The 22,998-nt window shown below is 42.7% G+C and overlaps 1 protein-coding gene across 2 annotated transcripts; it reads right to left on the bottom strand.

The window, feature by feature from the left end:
* Nucleotides 1-516: 516 nt before the first annotated feature.
* On the bottom strand, nt 517-22,612 carry ints8 (integrator complex subunit 8). Of its 2 annotated transcripts, XR_008414363.1 has the most exons (32): nt 22,490-22,612; nt 21,808-21,949; nt 21,335-21,509; nt 21,133-21,273; nt 20,578-20,649; nt 20,453-20,504; nt 19,792-19,971; nt 19,611-19,718; nt 18,904-19,059; nt 18,723-18,823; nt 18,440-18,581; nt 17,254-17,324; nt 16,862-17,037; nt 16,665-16,795; nt 16,486-16,596; nt 16,153-16,357; nt 15,354-15,475; nt 15,098-15,282; nt 14,810-14,843; nt 14,677-14,736; nt 14,048-14,109; nt 13,856-13,974; nt 13,689-13,792; nt 13,556-13,606; nt 13,414-13,487; nt 13,286-13,350; nt 12,977-13,020; nt 11,581-12,079; nt 11,232-11,269; nt 3,124-3,238; nt 2,912-3,043; nt 517-626 (listed from the first exon to the last, which is right to left on the bottom strand). XR_008414363.1 is itself a non-coding variant. In XM_053862338.1 (28 exons), the coding sequence occupies exons 2-28, from the start codon at nt 21,938-21,940 to the stop codon at nt 11,963-11,965; spliced, it is 2,991 nt and encodes a 996-aa protein (XP_053718313.1). In that variant the 5' UTR covers nt 21,941-21,949; nt 22,490-22,612; the 3' UTR covers nt 11,158-11,962. The 2 variants fall into 2 exon arrangements, 1 of the variants encoding a protein (XP_053718313.1); XM_053862338.1 differs by lacking the exons at nt 517-626; nt 2,912-3,043; nt 3,124-3,238 and having other exon boundaries at nt 11,158-12,079.
* Between the last annotated feature and the right edge of the window lie 386 nt (nt 22,613-22,998).

The following is a 22,998-nucleotide window of genomic DNA, read 5'->3' as shown; positions in this document are numbered from 1 at the left end:
GAAAGGGAGGAAGGAAGTATAATTTATTAACAGACTAGTTGTTGCATAAGTTAAACCGAAAAGCTTGTTTGTCATGAAGTTAGTAACGGTTGTCTGGCCTTCAGCACATTATCATTTCATGTCCTTCGTCCTGGATGTTTTGGTTAAGACATCCCATTGTATTATGGGGTGCACCTGGACTTGGTGACTGACAAATGTTTGCTGTGAAAGAAAGTCTATATGCAAATAATCTCTACTGTTTAGATTGATCTTTTCCCCCCATAAAAGAGTCCCCGTCACAGGTAAATCGAAATCTCCCCAAAATACTGAGGGTTCAGTGGTTGCTTCAAAATCCTGTGAAACTAACTTAAAAAAAAGTTGCCACAGAGGTTTTGCAATGGGCTCCATCAGGGAGACAGATGCACCAAAGGAAGGCACATGGCTCTAAAACCAACACCCAGCTAGTGATCACATGATACAAGCACTATCAGCAATGGTTTTATCTTACAGCAGAGTTGGTCAGAACCCATAACAAATGCTGAACAATTGATCCTGTTTAAACTCACAATAAAATATTTCATTTCAGCGCTGTTAGGTCCAGACAGTCACCGGACCTGGACCTGGACTTGGACTCCAGAATTTTCCTTCTGTTGAAGACAGAGAAACTTTGAGACAAGTCTATTTCAAGAGCAGCTTTTACTGGCCTGACATCAGATGTGACTCTCTGTTGCTCTTTGATTCATAAGTTCGGTGTTAAAAGCTTGTTTTGATCTCCGAGCCACTTTGCCTAGATGGCTTCAGGAGGCCTGGGAGGTCATGGCCTCTCAGCGGTTACACAGTCAGACCTCCCACAGGCAGGCATTCGTCTAATAAAGCCATCACTGATAAAGTTCCCCTCTACGGCTCGACGCTAGCGCAGACTGAGGAATATCTGAGGTCCGGTCAGGCGAGGAGAAGGCCCACGAGGAAATAGCAAGTGGCCGGTCAAAATATTTGATCAGACTTTGCTTTCAAGTGGAGGATTTTCAGAAAGTTATTCTTTGCTTTAATTAACAGGATCAACGCGATCTTTGATCAATGTCATTTGAAGCAGCGGCTACTTGTCAAACTCTCTGTAATCCTCCCAAACTGTCGGATTGTATCGCATCAAAGGCTCGGTGCTGGACTCTGGTGGTGGCCTCCAGTCACAAGCTGAGGCCCTGCAGCCACATCGACAACCTGCTGAGGCATCTGGAGATGTTGGCGGACACTGTCGCCTCACTGCAGCTCAAGAGCGTTTGGAATATAAAACACACACAATTCAATATACTGTGATATGTGATTTACAACAGCTCAGAACAGCTAACTACTCTTTACTGTTTTGAGTCAAATATGTTGTTGACCAACTAAAATAAAACGATAAAGAGGAAAAAAGGAAGGAATAAAATATCCTACATACAAGCAAACACAAAGAAAGAAGTCAAGAAGGTGAGAAGGAAGCAAGGAAGGAACAAACAAAGAAACAAAGCAATAAAAGAAAAAGAAGGAATGATGGAAGAAAGAAAGGAAAAAAGAAGGAATGAACAAATACATAGAGAAAGAAAAAGAAATGGGGAAAGAATGATGGATGGATGAAATAGGGAAGAAAGAAAACAAACACAAACAATGCAATAAAAAAAGGAGGAAGGACAGAAAAAGCAAGGCTTAAAATGAAAGTAAGAAAGAAAGAAAAAAATGAATAAGAAAGAAATAAGAAATAAGGATGGATGATGGACTCATGGGTGAGTAAGAAAACAAACACGAATGCAGCAATCAAAAAGGGACAGTAAGAAAGAAAGGTGGATGATGGAAGAATGAAGGCAGAAAGAAAGAAAACAGACAAAGCAATGAAGAAAGAAAGAAGGAAAGATGGATGAAAGACAGGACCAAATGACCCAACATGACCAAAAAATGAACAAAGAAAGAAAGGAAAGAGAAGGAAAGAGAGTAGGATGGAAGGAAGGGAGAAAGAGAGAATCACAGAAACAAGTAAAGACAGAAAGAAAGCCTCATTTATACTTGGGGCATGAGTTGTGGAGATTGCAGTCTCCCATCATTTAGTTATTAGTTTTCGTTTGACTCTTTATTGTAAAGTGACATGCAAACTGAGGAAACCGATGATGCTATCATCCTGAAGAAATAAGCATTGTGCTGTCCAAACCATGTGAAGGCATTCAATGACCTCCAGTTCTCCAGTGAGGGAAGTGTGAAGGGCAAGACTGAGATACTGGTCCATGTCTTCAGTCACATGGGGGGAAAGAGCTGAGCTCGATTTACATGGTGGCCCACATTTCTACCCTCAAATTCAGAGAGAGCGGTGGTTAGCCGGGGTCATAAGATGGGTCATCCCAGAGACTCAGAGTAGAGCTATTCACTTAGGGCATCCAAGTGAGGAAGTTCAGGCATCTTATGTGGATGTGCCCAGGACAGCTGAGGAGATGATGTCTCCCAGTCCACCTGGTGACACCTGTAGGGGCTTTATTTATATTGTATATCCATTGACTAGAACTAGAGGAGGAAACCTGAGTTTCTTTGCTCCAACAGCTGCCTCCACATTGAAAAAAAATCAACAATGGAAACTAAAATTGCACAGATCTTCTTGAATAAATTCCTAAATAAACGGTTCAAGACTGACAATAAGGAGATGAAAGACAAGATGTAATGAAGAAGGACTGATCTGTGGGCACCTCATTTGTCTTGGTTCGCTATCGATTAATTCCTGCTTCAATTTCCTCGCTAACTACTGAGAAGGACACATCTGTTCTTCATTTAAAATCAGAAGAAGAAATGTTCTTCAGGAGACCGTTATCTCCTTTATATGAACTTCTCATCATCTTCTACAACCTCTAAAGAAACAAGTTTTGACAGAACACACAGCTGAACCTATAAATGAGGAGATGTCTGACAACATTACCGTGGTGTCCTGTCTCCACACTCCGGTGGCAGTGACCCCGGCTCTCCTCCTTCACCTTTTGGTGTTGATTGCTCGAGCCCCCAGACCTCATTGAGGGCTTTTCCCATGGAGATTAGACGATGTGCCTTAAAGCTGTTTCAACAGGTTGCTTGCAATGAGGTCAAAGGTCAATTACAGAGCAGTGCCTAATGGTAGCAAATAGCGTCAGTCACCTCAAATGGACGAGCGGCGAGACTTGTGCCTGACTTTAGCCAGGAATGTCGGGAATCCAGAGGTTAAGCCGGTGCAAACCGGACACGCGGGTCTTCAACTTGAAGTCGGGCCGTCCTGGTGTACACACACACACACACACACACACACACACAGCAACAAGCTGTTTGGATTGACTCTGGTGAAGCTCACTCACCATCACTCAGGCGGTCTGGTCATCAATCTTAGGCGGCTTATTCAACCAAGAAGAAGGAAGCCCACTAAATCACCGCGCCAGTGGTGTCACCGAGGGAGGGGGGGGCAAATTTAAATACCACCTGAGTCGCAGGCCAAGCTAATGAATGTGTAGAGAATGACCTGATAATGTGGAACGCTAAGGGCTTCAACTGTTGCAGTGCATTGTGGGGCTTTGTTGTGTGAGAGTAAAGAGTCTATCTAAGAATATATATAGTGTAGGGAATGCGTATGATATTGTGGGCCAGATATGGAATGTTGGCTTGAGTTTGATAGGTCTGCCGCCACATAACTTTTTTTATCATTATTATGCCTGCCAATCACCGCAAAAACTTGAAAAACGGATTTCAATAAAACTTCCAAGGTTGGTTGGGAATGGGCTGACTCAGGAGTGGTTTTACTTTGGCAGTGTTCTGTTTGTTTCTGAACTTTTATGAGGGACTGGATGCGCTGCCGGTCATGCGCCCAGCTAGCAATATAAGGACGTCGGAATACTTAAATGTAATTTGTGGTACCGTGAGCCAAAGACAATTTTGACTCAAGGACAATGTTTTATTCAGTTATTTGCACCCCGACGGATGACAGTACGGACACCAACTCAGGATGTCCCACACGTTGTAAGCTTACAGCAAAGAGTCAGAGAAGGACAATGAACGATTGAGGGAATGAAAGTTGAATGGACTCCAGCCACATTCAGTTCCACAGATGGCTTTTCACATCACAACAAAAACTCATATAGTTGTGATATTGATGGAATTATGTAACCAGACCTTTGTCTACGCCTGTGTTTCTTCTGAAACGCTGTGCCAGCACTGCAGCGAATGAAACGGTTTGGGTTCATAAGACATTAATATCACACAAGGTGGCGATCAGATTACACACTTCAGACCGATTTATAACGTTATACTCGCAAGGAACATGTTTTTTCAATCACTCCGGTTGTACTTGAATGAACCAGCTCTTTGCCAATAGCACCGCTCAACTTTCAACCTCATAATTTTGACTTCTGAAAATTTAGCCAGCACATTTTTTCCCTGACAAAAACAGACGTCCATAGCTTTTCTGAAGCAGCTGTCATATTTGAACCTGTCCAGTGCCAAGCGGGATCACAGGTTTGATCACAGATGGCCCAAGATCACACAGCACAAAACACACACGCGGGGAAAGTTGAGTCTTTTGAAACTCTTTCCAAAACCTCTTCACCTTCTCAAGTTTCTCCTGTGCAGCGCGGTGGACGTAAACATGGCAACCTGGAGGAACTCTGTGTGTTAATAACTAATCCCACTTTTATGATCATGATTCAGTGAGGCTACCCTAAATCCACTGCGTAACTCACAACCTCACCCGGCGTGCAACAACTAATGATGACATTCCACGCCAGAGTGGACTCGCACCTGCACTCACCAGCAGCCTTCACAGCCAGAACGTCCTCCAGTGCCTCTCTAAAACTGTTCAGAATATTTAACAGCAGCAAAATGCCAAGCAATAAGAGTGTTACAGGGTGGTCCAACAGATGAAAACCTCACAGGATATTGACTGTTGGGAATGACTCTGATGGAATACAGTATTCAAAAGTTTAGTTTAATTTTATTGATCGCTATGGTTTTACTTGAAACAAAGCGACCGAAAAGGAAGTGTTTTAAATGGTTTCTGTTGGAGCTGTGCATGGCACCAAGACCAAGACCAAGACTTCAAGGGCCCAAGCTCCAAGCTAGAGACAAAGGCCAATGAAGAGGACGAGACCAGGACCAAGACCAAATGGAGAACAAACTACTAGTTTGTTCCAACTAAAGTATTTCAGTTCTTGAGTCTTGATTTAAGTGACTATTGTTTATTTGCAGTAGGAAATCAACGTGTGTGTCTATATGAATAATAGACCTACGCTTCTGTATTCGGTTCGGTCATGGTCTCTAGCTGGGTATTGGACTTGATCTCTGTATGCTCTGGTCCCTGTCACGGCTAATTTGGTCTGGACAACAGCACTAGCACCAACATTAGCAAGGTGTTTTGAGGGCACAGAAGAGTCTTTGGTCCCCAGTTATTATCTCTCAAGATGGAGCCTCAAAAAAAGAACACCAGCGGAAAGTTGGACAAGTGAAGTTCAGATAGATTAAAGCAGGGGTTCTTAACCTTTTTGAAGTCTTGGCCCACTTTTCCCAGAACATATGGGCCCGGGGCCCATTCAAGTAATAGATCTGATTCATCACTCTTGATTTCATTTGTGATCAATGACCATATTTAATCTGATGTGATTATTGCAAAGATATTTATTTGTCATTGAAAAGTCCAAGCAAGAGCAGAATCAGGTGCATGTCATATTCATCAAATTTACTAAAGAAAAAAAAACACTTGCTGAATGAAATTCTGAGTAAAATAAATATAATAAAACCATGCCTAAATATCATAAAATAAAAATAATATATTTTATTTAAACTCCAAAGAAGATATAAGTGTAAATAAAAGTATCACTATAAAATGTTAAAATTTAAATTTTCACAAGTGCGTCAACAGTTGCTTTACATGAACAGTGTTTCCTGTTGGGGCGGTATCACTTTCTTTATCATTTTTGCTTTTCTAGAACTTCTCCATAGTTGGTAACTATCACAGATTTGCAGCTGTCAAGTCAATTCAGTGACTCACTACTGCCACCATATGTGGATAATGTATTAAAACTGAGCATCTCGCGACCCAAAAGTCCTCGAGGGGGCGCTTGCCGCTCAACCAGGGGCCCGGTCCCTATGGTTAAGAATCACTGGATTAAAGAGCTATGAGAGTTGAGATTAGATACCGGACCAAAAATGCAGGTTCCTCAGGGTCAGAGATCACGGATCTCTACCCTTCCTTCAAAGCCCACATCTGCTCCAAAAACAAAAACCTTTTTAATACGCACTGTATGGGACTTTACAGTAGCCTTGGGTGGATCGGTCTGATAGAAGAATTCCACCCCTTTAAAGCTGTAGAGTCACCGACAGTAGAGTCCACACTCCCACCCACATTGTCCTGTCTCCAGGCCTCCCTGACAGTGAGGACCCTCCCTCTGGGAACAGCACACTGTAACCAGGACGGTTTACGGCGGCCAATCTGCCATTCACTGGCCGCCATGATTGATGACGCCTGTCCGCAGTGACTGCCAGTGGCGGCCAGATGCTGCCGCCCGACATGCGCCACACGCTCATAAATCTCAGTCCATCAGGTTCAAGACTAATTAGGAAATGTGTTTTTTTGGTTTTTTTTATCTTCACTGGGCTGCGGTGTCAAACCGTCTGTGTTCGTCTGCCACAGCTGCCCACTTGTGTCGCTGAGCCTCGCCGACCTTTTGACCTGCCCACCAGATGACTTACATTAACTAGACACCTTGTTTTCTCTCCTGAATGTTAACCACCAGAGAATCCCATTGACACTGCAGCGGAAGTATTTTTACGACCAGCAAGCGCCACTGAACAAGTTTAAAGCGGCTTAATTGTAGCGTCCAGCTGATTGGTGGCTACGTGAATGGCTCTGGTTGCGGTTGTTAACCAAAGGGAGGCGATAAAAAGAGTGTTAATGAGCTAACGGCTTCCAACCTGCCACTCCAGGATTTATATCCTCGGACATAAACGGCAAAGAGCGAAACAAGAATAGAGAAGCGGATACCAACGCAACACAGCAGATAATGGCTTATGGAGGTTGGGACATATAATAGACTAGACTTAGACTGAGACTTTCTTTATTGCCGTTGCACAAAAACATATCACTATATTATGGCAACGAAATTTCGGTCTGAGGCCTCCGGTTTCCAAAAACAAAACTATATGTCCAAAAATAAATAAGTTGAAGAGTAAAACTGCATGTAGTTGAACTACAGTTTTCTGTAGCCTGCAGGTAGTTAAACTCAATTTATATTTCGCGCTGCATTAAGTAATTCAACTACTTTGGGGTCATTTTTATAGTTCAACTACTCGAACTAAAAACTACCATTTTAGATTGTAGATTCATTAAAGAAAAAAACTACAATATGAGGACTATTCACCACGTGAAACTTAGATTTACTTGTAAGTCTCAAGTATTATGTAATGAACTGCACTGCTAGCGCGCCTTCAGTCACAGTTCTTCCAACTACGGGTCCTCAGGAGGACCCGGAGGAAACTCTCACAATGATAGAACGTGAATTCTTCTTCACCACCATGGCACGTAACGTATGTCATGGAGAACCTGACCGCTGCTCCCCACAATGTGGCTGGGATTGCCCATTGAAAACACCAGAGAGAACCAGAACGTTTGCATGCATGGATCCAATAAAAAAAAGCCACGAGTCGTCACATTTTTTGTCAGGGCCACTTGACTCGCGATAGCCACATTGTTGATACTGACTACATCCACAAGGTAACTTCACCCAGGGTCGGTTTTAGCTATGGGCAATGTGGGCGACCTCCCAGGGTGCAATTTATGTGAGGGCACACAAGGACCCAAAACAATTGAATCGAAGTTTACTCGAAAGTGACACAGTCTTTCTCAACTATTATGTAACTAGCTGCAGTGGTAGCAGACCTCCAGCTGAGGTTCTTTCAACTATGGGGTCCTCAGGAGGACATAATGAAACTCTCACAATGGTAGAACGTGAATTCCTCTTGCACCACACCAAGTACAGTACGTCATGGAGAACCTGACGGCTGCTCCCCACAACATGTGGCCAGTATTGAGGAAGTCCCTTATAGACAGCCCTCAGGCCATAACTGGCCCTCCAGCCGATCATTTGAAACTGTTATTAATTCACCCCTTATTGACAACAATGTCACTGTCCACATGTCAATTTTAAATTGACCATATTTCCTGAAAGGTTTTTCCTCCGAAAGGAAAGTGCTCTGCTTTTGACATGGCATTGAACAGAGACGCAACATGACACACAACATCACATTGGAAATCCGGTCACTCCGTTGCCATAGATGAAGAGGATGCTCGATATTAAACAAAGTCTGCTAGTCCTGGTGCCACTGCATGGCCTGGACATGACCATGCAGCCAAAGAAAGATTGGCTTGCGACGTGTCCCAAGACATACATTGAGCTATCCTCGCTGAGACTCTGCGGTTATAGATTGAAAACCTGGCCTCCGAGATGCGGCTGCAACCCGACATACTTTCCACCCCAGGAAAACCAAGGGGAAAGGCTGGAGGAAGGACGGTGGCCGACGTGGTTGGGGTAGCTTCAAGGTTACCCGGAAAGCAAGTCCAAGCCAGACCAACTGTTCAAACACGTTCAGCAGGAGAATGAGACGAGAACCAAGTGGCGTCAGAAAATCCTGGACGGAAGACCAACTAGAGCCACACATTTTTTCATCAGTTTATCCTAAATGTGTGATTCATGGGCAGAAAGTGATCTGGTCACACCGACCAGACTGAGAGGTCTGGTACAGTAGTGACAGGAAATTAGTTAATGAGGCCTCTTTGCTCCTGCACAGCATGCTGAGAGAGCCACTGACCCATAATGACCCAGACAGGTCCACTGAACTTTAAAGGTGAATTGGATCGGGCCTCTGCCCAGTCACTCGGAGTAAAACCTCTTGACGAGGACTTAGCGGCGCTAGTGAAAGCGACCTAATGAGGGAGGGGTGGTCAACACTGCAGCAGCTCCTCAGACCTCAGAACCGCCCTGACCGGCTGATAACCAAGGTGGGAAGAACCAGATGGTCAGAAAACATGAATCAATTCAAGAGCTCATCAGAATGTGCTGGTGATCAGTCGCTGGTTCTGATACTTCACACTGATAGTAGGTGGCATCTGCCCACTGAAGACACCAGAGAGAACCAGAACAAAAGCATGCATAGATCCATTAACCTGACTGGTCGACATAACTCATCATATTAAAAGAAAAAAAACAAAGCCACGAGTCACATTTCTGTCAGGCCCACACGTTGTTGGTACTGACTACATCCACAAGGTAACTTCGCCCAGATCCCGTTATAGCTATACCCCAAGGTACAACTTACTTGAGGGAACATAAGGACCCAAAAAAAAATGTTTTTTAACTCACCAGTTTTCTAGACCAGTGATTCTTAACCACAGGGCAAGGGCTCATGGTTGGGCCATGAGCTCCTCCTCAAGGGTGGTAAAAGGTTTTTTTATTTTACACCTTTGGGTCAGGGAGGGCCGCAAGATGCTCAGTTCTAATACATTAGCCATGTATAGTGGCAGTGGTGTGTCACTGAATTGACTTGACAGCTGCAAATCTGTGATAGTTAACAACTATGGAGAAGTTCTTGAAAAGAAAAAATGTTAAAGAAAGTGATGTGAAGCATTTTAGAAAATTAATAAGAACATTTTATGGCGATACTTTCATTCAAACTTTACTTATATCTTCTTTATGGAGTTTATGTAAAATATATTATCTTTATTTTAGGACATTTAGACATGGTTGTATTATATTTATTTTATTCTGAATTTCATTCAGTTTTTCCAATTTTTCCTGTTTGCATCAAGTGTATTTTTTTTTCTTTTTTTCTTTAATAAATTTGAAGAATATGACCGGTTTTGCTGCTAGTAGGACTTTTCGATGACAAATAAATATCTTTGCGATGATCACATGGTTTCATGTAATTTCACAAGGTTTTGGTTTATTCACGTGTAAGTAGATTAAATATAAGAAGATACATCCAGTAGGCAACTTATCCTACGCCTTCTCTCGATGGGGAGAAGCAGTGGTTCTACATTAAGTCTCTCCTGGACGAGCAGAAGCCCTAAGGAGAAAACTGATTTCAGCCTCATGTCTCCGCGATCTTGATGTGTCTGTCACTACCCACTGGTGACCTGAACGGCAACTATAGCGCTTATACTTTTAGGGGACACCAATGTTTTTGCAAATGCAAGTCCAACTCCAAGGACACTGTGTGACCCAAAGGGCTACCATCACTTTGCAGCACACTCCTGAACTTACATACTGACAAAAAATAAATAAATAAATAAACAGAACAAGAGCCTCGAGCTACTGGTGCATGTGGGCACTACATTGTTCAGTCGATCACTCAGCCCAACACAAGCTTTCCCAGCTCCGACTTTCCTGTTTCTAAAGTTCTCCACAGTCGCCCAACCAGCAGTGACGTCTCCAGTCCAGCAGAGTTCAAAAGTTTAGACCCAGGCAGGTTCTGTTATCGGGACACTTTAAGCAACTTAGGGACTTACGAAGCTGTAATCCCCTCTGTGTAACTGATTTAATGAACAAAGTAAAAACAGAAGGGTGATCTCATAATCTGCGCGATAGCTACTTGAAACCCCACGTCTCTCCCCCTTGATGTTCATCAGGAATGTAAATCCTTGGAATTTTCACATTCGGGCTTCAGAGTGGAATAAAACAAAAGCAGGGAGGGTGTGTCATATATCATGGCGGAAGATCAGATCTTTAAGGTTGCGTAGAGGAGGGAGGGAGGGAGGGAGGCCCGCGAAACAGATCCAGTTTCATGAGCAGATCTGCTCGTTAATTTCACCGCTTATCTAGCTAAGGAAATCTGGAGTTTATTTAAGAAAAATGTACGATTCTCTGAGGTGTGTTTCATCTTGGCCGACAGTTCTGTTCACCTCCACGCAGAAGGCACTTTGTCACACGGCGCACAGTGATATCACCTCTTCAAGCTTGTGTATTTCATAACTCCAACACAGGGCCACATTCTAGTTCTAATCACGGACTCTAAATCTGAGACCCTGGTTCTGGACTTTGCTGTAAAAGCTCCAGCATTATGAAACTAGCAGCAAGTCAAAGTCGAGAAACTGTGTGACACACTTTAATAGAACAGCATGAAAGTGACTCAACAGTGATGTTAACACGGCCTAAGTTCTAATGTCCCCTAATGCTAAAGCAAACGCTAGGGTTTAGTTTAACGGTGTGTATATGTTACATTAATTCACTCACCACTCGCTGATGCCTGGATGACGATCAGGACCAGGTGCCTGGAAAATGGTGAAAAACAGTTCTATTTATTGCCCCTGTTTGCTGTCAATGTCAAAATATTCCCACAATCTTTGGTCACCTAACCTGAAAAATGAGAGCTGAAAGTCAAATTTTAAACCCTCCTGACCTCTATTTGTCAGGAAGAGGTTTATTTGAAGAAATTAAAATTAATTGATAACACTCCTATGAAAACCAGTATGTAGAACACACCTCAAGCGCTAGCCGTGTTAGCATAGCACCAAAGCAACAGATAGCTCCTTTCACACAGTTGTTCACGAAAAACTACCAACAGCTATTGACTGACACTTACCTGCTCACACTTCCTCCCAAACAGAAACGTCATAACCAGAATAATAACAGCAGAAATTCATTTAAACTGCTAATGCTAATCCCTGTGCTACCTGCTTAAGAAGAACATAACATGCTAACATACGCAGTCACTGGATGTTTGGTTAGCTAGGTGTGATTTAAAGCTAGTAAAGAGACTCCCAAGTCACTGGTGTCTTCTTGAATAATATTCAGTATATCAAGTTTCACATCACTGTCAATTTCTGGTAACATTTCCAAACTCGAATGAAACAATCTGCAGTACCGATTTAAACATGAAACATTTAGGCAGCACACTACAAACCACAAGTATTTATTTACATTGTGTACAAAAGAGATTAAAAAAAAAAAAGCAAAGTCTTCTTTTAAAAGTAGAGTTTGGCCATGGCCTGCAGGAATCTCTTCTTCCTCTTCTGAGCAGCCAGCTGCAAAACCTCCTCTGGATTACTGGTGTTGAGCTCCGTCTGTCCGATGGCTTTTATCTGCAGTCAGACGAGCGTTGGTTTTTATCATGTACTGTAGAAAAAAGGAACTGCAAATCCAAGTAAGCTACACATGCAAAGGACCAGTGCAGTGAAGTTCATATTTGTGATGGAATAAAACAGCGGGGAAATCGTAAAGAATAGAAGAGTTCTGCGTCCAATAACTGAATCCCATGAGGAGTTCCACCAGTCCAGGAAGTAAAATCATGAAGGTGTCAGTTTGTTATTTCTTCATGAGAGACTCCTGGTGTTAATTCATTAATTCATGAGTTTTAATGTAAAAGATAGACTTTCCACAACCTGTGTTGCCCGTTGAAAGACTCTTTCCATATAGCCATATCAAATAAACAACATGCCATCTGAGCGTCACAACATGCTATAATCACAGTTCAAATTCAAAATCTTCTCCAGTCAACAATGAATGGATAAGAATGTATATATTAGGAACCACTCAATAGAAAATAATTTGTGGTCATAATGTAATGGCTGTTGTGTGTAGCAAAGGAGAGAACGAAAGTCAGCGCAACTGTCTGAACGTTAAGTTGAAGTAGAAGATAAAGGTGTTCAGGTAAAGCGCTCCACCTAGTGACAGTTTAGTCAAACTACAGCTTCATGTGGTTGTGATTTTGGCAAAAATTTTAAAGGTTGTAAAGCCTTCAATTTTGTCATTTCCACCACATTATTGACATATGAACTGAAAATGAATATTTGAACATAGAATCAACAGATAAAAATAAAAATAAAAAAGATCAGTATGATATAAGAGTAATAGTAAACTCTGAAACCAATAGTCCTAACTGAAAAGCTGAAGTCAAGCACAGACCAAGTTTTCCATTCCACACCCTCAGAGAAGAAATCCATCACCGGTCTGACAAAGATCACGTTGTGGCTACTCACCGCTATTTGTCTCTTCTCTGTTTCACCACGTTTATGATGAATATCTGAAGAACTTGTCAAGGGATGATGAGGAGCTTCAACTTCAGGGAAACTAAAGCAGATCATAAAAACATGAAGAATCATGAGAAACATGAGAATCGATATTTACGATGAGTTTGAAACCACCACTGTGACTCACACAGCTCTCATGACCGGACATGACCCATCATGACAACAACAAAAGAATCTGAAGGGGTCAAAGGGCACCTGATCTTTGATCAAGTGGGACTGAACAATGGATTTTTTTTGTACTTCCATTGTGAAGGATACGGGTGAGATACTCCAGGATGGTGACGTCCCAGATGTAATCATAGAAGGAGTCCATGGCATCATGACTGAAACAGAGAGAAGGTCAAGCATCCTGCCCCCTTGTGGACGCGAGGTGGTACCCGTCACACCTGTTCTGCTCTTGAAGAGCCTTAAACGCCGTCATGTAGTCCACTTCCCTCAGAAACTGGCACAGAACTGCCACCTGCCAGGGGGGAAGTGTTGTGTTTAACAGCGTTTAAAAACATGCCGCAATGAAGTGACTCTACTGACCTGCGTGTGGCAGTTCATCATGGAGCAGCACTTGATCATCCTCTTCAGAACCTGGCAGCGGTTTCACAATAAAGAAATGTTAGTGTGTCACAGGTGAAGACTTAACTCACTGCTGTGCTGGCTGGAGACCAACCTGGTCAGTGTAGACATCAGGGGGAACAGCTTTAGTGAAGAAGTCAGAGCTCACAGCTCCGGCCTGGAGGTAGAAGTTCAGTGCCACAGAGTACTGATTTGTCACTGCAGGCGTAGGAGGACAAGAGTCAGACATTGTCAGAGCCCACGTCTTGGTTAAGATCTTACCAAAGTAGATGTCAGCCTGAGTGATGAGCCACGACTGGTTATTGGGGTTAAGGGTCAGAGCGTAGGACACCAGCTCTTTGACCGTCACAGCCACCACCTCCACATCCACCGCCTGGATGCTGGACAGAATTACACCTCTTATCACACATTCCCAGACCAATTCTTCTAAAGCACGAGTTTCAAGAGACCTACTTTGGGAGCGACGACGGCCAGATGGAGAGGTGCTCTGCTGTCACCTCATTCACTATATCATCCTGACGAAGAAGTAAACACTAGAATTACTACCTTCATAAAGGACACTGAAGAAAGATGCAGCTGAAGGCGCTGGATCTTTAAACTGCTGTCCCCACAAACCAAAAAAAGGGCAAGCCACTGTAGATGAATGAATGTTGTAGTAAATCTAGACTAAGAAAAAAGCAGTTTAGGCAATCACCTTGTCATATGATATTGTTAAATGGTAAAAAAAAAAAAGACATTTATAACATTATTGATGAATAAGCTCAGAATATAATACAACATGATACGGTTAGTTCATATTTAACAGCGTCTTTCAGTTTCACCTGTAGACTGGACAAAAACAGCCAAGGAAGACTGAGACTTTAAGTGCACTACAATTGGCCCAGACTTAACTGAATAAGAATGTGATGAAAACAAATAAAAACTAAAATGACACCTCATGCAAATCCTAGACTAAAACATACTTGGATTAAATTAAAACAGGCTGCCAAAACCAACACCATCGGTGCCACCGTACAGCCAAAATCAACAAGCTACGAATGAAACGTCAAGAGACAAAGATCGTCATGCAAAGTGACACGAACCCGCACAATGCTGTGCAGCCTCACAAACAGGGAGATGAGCGTCGTCATCACCAGCGGCTCCTGTCAGGAAAGCACAACCATCCGTGAGTGATGGGTATTTCAACCATGACGTGTTTCCAACTGCAAGACTCACTCTCAGCTTCTTGATAAAAGACACCAATTTACTCCTGAAACACAGATGAATGGGTTTTTAAATAGATTCAAAGAGGTTTATTCGTCACACATACAGTCATGCGAGGTACAACGCATGGTGAAATTCTTTGTGTCCCTGTATCCAATAAAAAGGAAGTGTGCAGTACAAGATGCGTTCAAAAACAAGAAAGTAGACGAGAAGATCGGGAGAAGGTACGACGGCAGCCGACCTCACCAGCGCCATCTTAATAAGTACAATATTGTTCCTTGTTCGGCTGAGCGAAGTTACCTGGGCATGATGCCTAAAGACGACTCTCTCTGCTTCATGAGCCCCACTCGACCATCGTTGTTCCTCTTGTGCTGGACGGAGACGCTGCAGATCTGAACCACCACCTCCCACAGTTCTTTAGCAGTGCGCCGGCTCTCTTTAGGTCCGGGGAGCTCTTTGCATGTTGAAGCGAGCAGCTGCCCGAGCTGGGAGGGAAACACAGAGTCATCTGCAGCGCCACATGAGACACATATAGCTTCAGTAACACACATCTTACCTTGACATACGGGTTGTTCATGACCAGAGACGAAGGAACCTGCAAGGTTAGGTAATCGTTCTCCCTCCAGTTCAACAAAAAGGCAACACATTCTTCTCCCACCACCTGGCGAAGAGGAAGGTCTAGAAGGAAAGATAAATCACAACAATATGGGGATATTTTTAACAATGACTTTGGAAACAACACAATATTTTCAGTAGATTATTGTATAGGTTTACTAGTCAAACCTGCTTGATACTTGTAACAGACCTTCAGTGACTCAGCAATGTAGAATAGGACCCACTTCTGATGCTTAAACTGCAGTTTAGTTGGGTGCGGTGTTCAGTGCTTATTACACAATAAATACCACGAGCAACGACGGTGCCACTAATGCAGGTCATAAGCTGCAGAGACCACCTGCTCATAATTCCACAGCTACGCATTGCACCAGGCAGCGAGAAGAGATGAAGATACTGAGGTCCTTGTGACAAGGAAGGACAAGATCAGAAATAAGTATATCAGATGGACATGTGGAGAAGTTTGGAAACTAAGTTAAGGAGGCCGGACTGAGGAGAGACAGTGTTGAACTAGGAATGTTGGAGATGGAGAAAAGCATACAAGGTTCATGGATGTGGTGAATGATCATCCTCTAGTCCTCACCTTCAAGTCACCTTCAGTGGTGATCAAAGAAAAAGGGCGTACATATATTTTGTCATAACTTTCTTTTATGTATATCTGATGTGCTTAAGTACACTTCAGTAACCTCCTTGTTTTTCATTAAATAACGGCTAGTCCAGCTCAGACTGTAAATCCCACCCACCGTGAATCCTCATCTCCAGGTAGCCTCTGACCCTGCTGACCAGGTCAGGCGGGGGTCGCTCTTTGCCTCCTTCAGCTGCGACGGTCTCGTGCGCCCGGACCTCCAGAAGCAGGATCTCGTTGAGCATCACCTGCCGCAGCCTGGGAGAGAACTCGGTCACTAGCTCCAGGCAGGCGGAGAAGAGCAGCCGTGCGTGTGCAAAGTCCTGAGGTGACATATTTCACAAATATAATCAAGTACAAAATTATATAAACATATTTGTCTTAACTAAAATAGAGATTTAATGACACCAAGCATTCTCCATTTCATCTGTGAGAAACGATTGAAACTCACCTTAATGGAGATACAGTGGAGACCTTTAGCCATCAGGATGTAGACCAGGTCTTTGGTCAAGTTGTCCTTTATGCTGAGGGTCAGGTTGATGTAGTCTGAAGGAACCTCCCACTGAAGACGGGACGAAAACGTTCTCATCACCTCAAATGAGCCACTGGAATAAGCACAATCCTTCTTACCTTACTGTTGACCCTCCAGTAGGGTCGCTCTGCCAAACCGTGCAGCTCAATCATCAGCTGTCGGATCCGTCGAGGCTCCTGAGACAGAATCAGCTGCTGCTCCAGCTGACCGATGTTCACACTGGCTGAAGCTGTGGAGACAACAGATCACAAGTCACGGACCGACCCGACAATAAATAGTGGATGAACAACCGAACCTGGAATGTCGTAGAAGGAAGGCAGAGGTTTGGCGCTGAGGTTGATAGTGGCCGACTTCCTCCTGACTTGATCCAGCAGAACCTTCCTCTCCTCTTCCATCAGCAGCTCCGTGAAGAGTTTATGGGATGTGATGACAAACACAAGAGAGGGGTCTTCCAGGGTGTCACACAGAGACCTGCACAACAACACAACACGTTCCTGTGAGAAAATGGTTGCTCATCTGAAATCTCCTCAAAGCCAAAGCTGCCAAGGTAGGAAACGTGGAGCAACACTGGATTAGATAATACCACAACATGACGTGCAGTCCAGTGTGGAAGTGGGTGTGCAATAGAGTCAAAATTCCGGCTCACGTGTTTCATGTGAAACTGCTTAAAATCATCAGAAAACACACCTTATAAAATGAGCCATGTTCCTCCTGGGCGTATCCAGCTGGCGATCTTTGTCCAGAGACTTGGTGCAAACCTGTGAGACAGAGAGAGACACAGAGCTTGTTCAAACCTGAGACGACAGAGGCCTGATATAGGGCTAAAGATGCAAAAAGAAACTGGGTAAAGGGAAAAATACAGCATCTCTGCAACCTACCAACAACAGGTAGTCACAAATAATGACATAATTTCATGATTTATGTATCTTATTTATATTGCACACAGAACCTCACACTGTTGATTATGGTGAATTCTTTCTGTGATTAATGAGGGATTAAACTTTTTATTAATTTAGCGTATTTATCTTCTCAAAAGTTTAAGTTCATATCAATTATAATATTATTCTAACATTTATTTTAGATTTATTTATTAATTTTTATCTTTTTTTTTTTTCAAAAGTTAGTCTTTTAGATACTTATACACTACATAGGTTCACATTTTTGGCTTAATTTGTTTTCTAAATGTATCTATTTCAGCTTCATTTCAACTTTAGATTTAAAACATTAACTTTTCCAGATGGCTTGCAACTTAAAATCAAATATTATTACCGTAATTTCTCTTTTTTTTTACAGGCTAATGCTGCCAAAATATTGAGCCTTGTCACGTCACAATTTATTGACCTTGAAGTGCTCAAAATGCACCGTTCTCGCCCACGTCTGGGGCTCCGCCCACAGAGCTGATCTCCTGGAGGACCAGAAACAAGAACAAGCAGCAGCTGAGACCGGCTCTGGTGAGGAACTTTGAACACGAACTGTGCATTTTGAGTACTTTAATGTCAATCAAAGATATGAGGAGTTGACGATTCCAGTTCAGAACTTAGCCCAGTTTGTTTCATGAGTCAGTCTCCATGCAGGGGCCTGTTTTCCAAACTAGTTTAGAAGTGATCCTCATGCATTTTTAAGGCGGGTTCACCACTGACCTTAATGTGGTGCAGACAGCTCAAGTGCACCTGTGGCTTATAGACCCCTGCGCTTATATTCCTTCTCAAATTTAGTGGGTGGGGCTGATATTTTGGTGCGCTCCAGAATTTATCGCATTTACTTTTGACTTTCAAAACACAGCATTGATCATGGTGATGTTATTTAATGTTCTTCTTCCATCAGACAGACCAGCTCGTCCCTCTTTCACTCATGCTACTCTCAACAAGCTCACCTCTAAAATGAAGTCCAACAGTTGTCGGCTTGGTTTGGTGATGAGCTGCTGGAACCTCACACTCACAACTTCTCCCTCCAGAACATCTCGAATCGCATTGCAAACACACAACTTGTGACAGACTTCATCCAGACCCGACTCCCTGTGGAGATGGATGGTTTGACTTAATATTTCAGATTACATTTCATGCCGGCCGACACAGTGAAGCAGTGAAAAAAATAAAATCTAAGATTAATAACCAAAGCCAGTGTTTCTATGAGACTGTTATGAAGATTGCTCTCACCCCTGCTGGACGCTGTACATGAACTCCCGGAGAACAGACCGTCTGAACTGGTTCGGCAAACTGTGACTGATGTTGTCTTTGATAAAGATATCAATAACAGCCTGAGGGAAGAATGAATGAGTTAATATCTAGTAAAATGAATGAATGAATGTGTAATATTTCACACAAGCTTTGTTCCCACCTGATATTTGCGAGTCCTGATCAGACTGTTGATCTGGTCATAGTGGGAGTACTGGGAGTCACAGGAGGAGTCACAGTCTCCAGTCAGTGCTTTGCAGGCGTTCCAGTAGCCAGCCAGTCGCTTCTCATCCAGGTGGACGTGGACCGTCGAGTCCAGCTACAACACAACCAGAAGAAGGGTGAAGACTTTGGTCACTCGCGGGATGGCACCTAGAACACCTTTCAGTTTGTGGTCCATTCAAAGGACAAGTTGAAATGCTCAGTTTGCCAAGATGACATTTTGATAAGATCGTGGCTTTCCCCCTCAAATGACTAAATACAAAATACATAAGCAGCATCTTGCATATTTTGTATTTAGTGAGCCTGGGAAACTTCTGGACCATTTGGAAGCTCCCACACTTCACTCGTCCTGTGTTCTAAATACTGGGCTGAAACCAGTGTTTACAGTACGAAATGGACATTAGAAACTCAAGTCTTCCAACCATCACATGTTTTTTATAGCCTAGGAAACGACTGAAGCCTTTTGGACACTTTATTCTTCACCTCTGATGGGTAGATGAGGTTTCATAAAAAGGAGTCCACATTTTAAATGCTCAGCAGGCGGCGCTCTCGATTAAAAGTGATGTGAGGTTTCATATAAACATGCACAGGATTATAGCCATCTAGTGGGCTCTAAAAACGAAGACAGCTCCATGAAACCTGCGCTACCTTCTTCAGAAGCTCCTTCGTGTGTCTGAAGTGATCTCTAGCCTTTTCGAACGCTGGCTGGTCAGTGCAGCCCTGCTGGAAGAAAATGGCTCCCAGATCATAGTGAACCTGAACAAACAGTTGAGCAGAATGTTAGGTCAGGATCTCAGAAGTGATTCTCTTGGTGGAAATTCTACATCACCTGACAGTGGAGCTCATCGGCACTGAAGCAGAGTCCCGCTGTGGACGACTCTGTTTCTCCGTTGGCTGCAGCTTCGGCTGCCAACAGGTCCAGAGTTCTCATGGTGTGAACATAGAAGTCTTTCTTCAGTCTCAGGGCTCCTTCCAGCACACTGATGGAGTCCATTGCCTGCTCCTTGAGCTGATCACATGATCAATAACAGTCAGTGCCATGCAATATATTGTTAGTGATCCATGTCCACTTTGAAGGTTTGTGCATGTTTGTGCAATTGTGCAATTTGAAATTATGCTCCAATGGAATTAAATAATAAAATGTTTTATTATAAATCATGGCAAAAGCATCGGAAGAGTTCTCAAAACATTTGCATTATGCAGTTGGTTATGTATTCACTGAACCTTTAAACAACTGTTATTATGACCAATATAATGACATTTACACAGAGTATGTGCCACGATCGAGATGAAGTGTGTCTATCCAGATGAAGTTAGTTTTTCTTGTTAAAAAAAAAGATAATTTGTTTGCGTCTGTAATGCATTTTTAAGAGTTCCCGAGAAATGTGTCCACCACTGCACATGTAGCACCGACAACACTATTCAAATGCACATCATTCATTTTGCAAAAAAAAAAAAAGTCTACACAAATGAGCAAATGTTAAACTGACCACAGTAAGAATATTTTCAGTCATCTCCTTCTCCTGCTGCACAACATTTAACCTGCACACATGTTGAACGTTAGATCAAAACAAAAGGGCAAAGTAATACTGTATTAATCAGAACACAAACTTACATGTTCATCTGATGAGGTCCTGGTTTGGTCTGCTTCTCCGGGAAGCTGCTCAGCACAATAGTTCTGATGGCCCTTTAAAAAATTAAAAAAACAATAAAGACAAGTTGTGACGTGAATGGAATATGTAATTTTTAAACTGACCAAATCAATGGACAGCCAGAACACAACACCAGTTTTTAGGATCATGAACTGATGATTTGGATTGGTGTGGATCACTCTGAGGCCCAAACCATCCACAAGAACGTATATGCTTCAATGGAAAGTCAAAGTTTCCTTCTGGAGACCGAGCTCCTTTGAATGAACCGATCATATACAGTAAGATGCTACAACCTTCTCCTTGAGTCACTGGTGAGGTGTGAGTCACACAATTTGCAAACAAATAGTTGAATTCTGACATAAATCAGGTCTCCTTAGGATAACCTAGAATATGGGCACCAGATATGTTTAGCAACATTATGTGAGGCAGATGACAATAAAGGCTCCATAGTTACACAGCAAGAACATTTCAAAAAGCAAGTAGTTGAATTCCATAGATTCAAATGTTGCTCTACTCACCATCGGTTGTAGATGATCACAGCCATGGCAGTGGTTGGAGGCAGAGTGGACAGATCCAGGTCAACATGTTTCACTCCTGCTGGCACTTTGCTCACACACAGCAGCTCGTTCAGTAACATATTCAGGACTGGAATCGTTAAACTGAAGACAAGATGGGATAAGTCGAGATAGACGCCAACAAGAAAAGTCCATACACACTCACCCTTTTTCAAGAACATCAAGGTCCCACTTCAGATAAGCTGCGACTTTTAGGGCCAGCAGCTTCAGTGTGCGGTTCCGCCTGTTGTCCACAGGTGGCTGGACTTGATTCTGCTCATTAACTGAAGGTTTGGAAGCCTGTTCCAAGAACTGGATGATCAGCTGCACCGCTGTTGGGTCTGAAACAGCACAAATGTCCATGAGAGACGCCACAGACCTCAGATAAGTGTGTGAAAGTTCTAACACAAGCTTTAAATCTCAGCAGTAATTGTAAACTTAATATTATGGAAACAAATTACACTAGAATTCCCCCTAAGATATATTTTAATCGGCGTATAACACCTTTCTAAAATGGTTGTGACAAAAGAAGACAGTATATTTTGAGATCAATAAAATAGAATTTCACAAAACTACATTGCTTTGTTAACACCAGCAGTAGCATCAGTTATAGAGCACTAACTGGGCGTTTTGGCTGACCTGGGTTGGACTTCTGGAGGTGTTTCTCCAGCAGGCTGGCATCAAGGAGGAACTCAAACCAGGAGGTTTGCAGTGGCGTGCTGGGTCGACTGCTGGACACAGCAGCAACTCGGTCTACTGCCTCAGCACTCATTCTCCACGGCTGACAGAGACATTTAAGAGGTGAAAAACAGATGCAACACAAGGAGAAAAGAAGCTCAGCAAAGCTCAATCAGACAAGAACTAGTTTAACACAAATGATTTAAGTAGTAAATAATTTAAACCTCAGCTATCATTGATCATTTTCAAATCCTCAGGAACACAACAATTGAGGCCACAATATGTCGTTCAGAAATTGCATTATCATTTCCATATTCATTATCATTCCACGTAACTACTTCATTAACGGGACTCGCATCACTGGGAAATGTTCAAGTGTGAAACCAAGAACACAAAGCAGCATGTGATTATGACCCGGGTAGTGAAGTGAATGACAGGTTTGAAGGATGCTTGTTTTTGCAAACGCACAGTCCCAAACGAGCGGATACTTTTGAAAAACTATGAGCACACCAAGGACGGGATTAAGTGATAGTCAAAACAAACGCATACATCTTGCCGCTTCTCTGTTGTGACTTGTTTTCAGTACAAGCTAGCTGGCTAACCCGAAGCGAGGGCTCTTCTTAAACGGGGAAGAATATCTTACCTGGGGGTTTATTATAGGAACAGATACAGTATGTATGGAACACAAAATAAGCAAAATATCTCAAAGCATTTTAGCAGCTAAGTGCACAGGGTGTCTCACGTAGTTCATTCTTAGGCTCCGCCTCCACAGTGTAGAGTTTCCGGTTCCGCTTCGTCACCACTGACATGCTGCACTGAGGAGCCGTTTTTTATATAGTTCTGTGAAATCATTTGTAATAGTGTAATAATTAACATATGTCAAAAATATAAACTTATTAATGCGAGTGATGGAACTACATTTAACATTAGATGACGTTTTCGAACAGTTTAGAGTTTAGATCTCTTGTGTGAGGAACAGAAAAACTATTTAATGTAGTTCAAAATATACTCTAATCAGCAAAGTAGACTGCACAATAGTGCTGAAACTATGCACCAACTGTCTTAATGATCAGTTTTCTCGTCTGTATTTGACGTGTATGGATTGATGGAAACGCCAACACATCTGATTCAAGTGTTGTAAATGGTACTTTA

Source organism: Synchiropus splendidus, chromosome 4, assembly GCF_027744825.2.
Source record: "Synchiropus splendidus isolate RoL2022-P1 chromosome 4, RoL_Sspl_1.0, whole genome shotgun sequence".
NCBI lineage: Eukaryota > Metazoa > Chordata > Actinopteri > Syngnathiformes > Callionymidae > Synchiropus > Synchiropus splendidus.
Note: the sequence above shows the minus strand (reverse complement) of the source record. Positions and strands in the feature narration are given on the sequence as shown.

Bases quoted from the DNA above. Each gene is read 5' to 3' on its own strand.
- ints8 (XM_053862338.1), bottom strand. From the start codon at position 21,940: ATGAGTGCTGAGGCAGTAGACCGAGTTGCTGCTGTGTCCAGCAGTCGA. The intron at 16,796-16,861 runs GTTCGGTTGTTC...TTGTCTCCACAG, and splicing joins TTCCTTCTACGACATTCCAG to CTTCAGCCAGTGTGAACATC. The intron at 13,607-13,688 runs GTTGGTCTCCAG...AACCGCTGCCAG, and splicing joins CTGATGTCTACACTGACCAG to GTTCTGAAGAGGATGATCAA.